Source organism: Cibotium barometz, chromosome 11 (genome assembly GCF_041138505.1).
Source record: "Cibotium barometz isolate CiBa-2024 chromosome 11, ASM4113850v1, whole genome shotgun sequence".
NCBI lineage: Eukaryota > Viridiplantae > Streptophyta > Polypodiopsida > Cyatheales > Cibotiaceae > Cibotium > Cibotium barometz.
This window is the reverse complement of record NC_141056.1, coordinates 27,522,897-27,524,918: the sequence shown is the minus strand read 5'-3', so window position 1 is coordinate 27,524,918 and position 2,022 is coordinate 27,522,897. Positions and strand designations below refer to the sequence as shown.

General features: G+C 45.9%; 1 protein-coding gene across 1 annotated transcript; it reads left to right on the top strand.

The window, feature by feature from the left end:
* The first annotated feature begins 219 nt into the window (after window positions 1-219).
* LOC147633989 (uncharacterized) lies at window positions 220-1,454 on the top strand. The gene is made up of 2 exons (XM_086805070.1): window positions 220-666; window positions 1,059-1,454. Exons 1-2 carry the CDS (start codon window positions 349-351, stop codon window positions 1,284-1,286), a joined length of 546 nt encoding a protein of 181 aa, XP_086661196.1. The 5' UTR covers window positions 220-348; the 3' UTR covers window positions 1,287-1,454.
* The last annotated feature ends 568 nt before the right edge of the window (window positions 1,455-2,022 follow it).

The window sequence follows — 2,022 nt, the reverse complement described above, 5'->3', positions numbered from 1 at the left end:
CGCAATAGCTCTCGGGTGCAAAACTAGTGTACTTCAAAGATGTGAATTGTGTAAGGAATGTCCAAAACCCCCCCAACTACTTACAAGAAGGGCTCGGCCCAAGGAAGTGCGTGTGAAGTGTGACGTGTGTTTAGACGTGTTTATTGCGTGTTTTTGACTAGTCCGCAAGCGCGTAATCTTGCGAAAGCTATAAAATGAATGGGAGTGCGTGGTTTTTTCAAAGCAAAGTGAAACTCACAGACACTGACTGACAGCCTTTCTCGTCCAAATTCTTCTAATCCTCCTCCTTTTAATCCTCTCTGCGTTCTCGTTTAAGCTGCTCGCGTCATATTCAGCACCAGTAGTAGTATGGGACACCATCATCATCACCGTCACCACCATGAAGAGGAGCACCATGGACACCATGGCTATGCCGCCCCTGCTGCTGCTTACTACCCTCCTCCTCCCTCCGCATACCCCCCACCAGCACCTCTGCCTTACGGCTACGGCGCCCCCAACCCTTACAACTACGCCATTCAGCCGTCTCCATATGGCGCTCCCGCTTACCCCTCCTTTGATCCCTATCAGCAGCAGCAGTTGAATCACGCCACTGCCGACCAGCATCGTCATGCCCGGAACGAGCACGCCGCTGAAGTGGGTGCTCTAGCGGCAGGAGCTTTCGCTTTGGTATGTCCTTCCCCTACTTCTAGGGTATCTTGAATCTAGGTTTCGGGTTTCTGCTTTCTCCATGGCGCCCTCATCAGGATTAGGGTCTTCTAAGGTCACCGTTAAATCTTGGATATTAAGATCCTGAATAGTTGATTGTCGTAGTTGATCCTTTTGAAGTAACAAGCCATGCACCGGTTTCCACCTTCTTGATGTTATTGAATGTTGTATTCTCAGGGTTAGGTTTCTACCTTCTTGATGTTATTGAATGCTGTCATGCCATGGAAGTACTGCTGTGCATCATGTTAGAGTCCGCGTTTCTTGTTTTCGACGCTTAGGGTTACTGTGTGTCATGTTTAGGGTTAGGCTTTCTTGTTATTTGATGTAAATGAATGTTGTGATCCTTGTGGCAGTATGAAGCACATGAAGCCAAAGTGGATCCAGCCCACGCAGGCAGGCACAAGCTTGAAGTAGAGATGGCAGGGGCAGTAGGTGTGGGCTCTGCTGCATACGCCTTCCATGAACGCAAAGAGAAGAAGAAGGATGAGCACATCATCGCCAACCTCGGCGGCGGCCAAAGCCATCATGGCCGTGGCCACCACAAGCATGAAGATCACAAACACCATCACCACTTCTGGTGATCATTGTCAAGAACATTAGCACCACTCTCGTTGTGTTGGATTGTTTACCAATTTGGCTCCGCTTATTCACGACGCAGATTTCTATCTTAGCAAGGATCTTTATCTCATCAAGACTATGCAATTTTTTATTTTTTATTTTTTGTAAATACGTTTCTTTTTGCACGAAAATCCTTCTCTGATATATTATCTTCTTGAACAAGCCTGGACATTACTTATTCGTACATTTTGCAAGTTCGATCTGCTCATGGTATGCAGTCATGATGACTTTGTCTCGGGATGTCATGGTATACGCAGTCAAGAAGTCAACTTCCTTGTAACTAAGAAGGTACTATGTGTATTAGAGAGAATTCGTGAGGAAATCAATCTAATCCAAAGCTTTCCACATGGTGTGCTGGAATGATAATCCATTCTGAGTTCCTTGTTTGATGGAGAAACACTATCTTTGGCCTCGGTGAAGATAAATCACAAGCTCCTTAGCTGACGTGGCTGTTGTTTTGTCCTCCCCGATGGATGGAGGATGATAAGGGACCATGGGCATGAATTTATGGGGCTCCCCTGACCATACATAGTGGGAATAAAGCATCGAATTTCATGCACGGTTCACGTATTAAGGTTATTGAATATGCAAATAAATTGCATCAGATGGTGATTAATGAGGCACCCATTTTAGAATTCGAATCATCGATTGCTCTTGTGATGCTCTGTATCATCCGTCTCACTAACAACAGAATGAGGG

Bases quoted from the DNA above. Each gene is read 5' to 3' on its own strand.
- LOC147633989 (XM_086805070.1), top strand. From the start codon at position 349: ATGGGACACCATCATCATCACCGTCACCACCATGAAGAGGAGCACCAT. The intron at 667-1,058 runs GTATGTCCTTCC...TCCTTGTGGCAG, and splicing joins CGGCAGGAGCTTTCGCTTTG to TATGAAGCACATGAAGCCAA.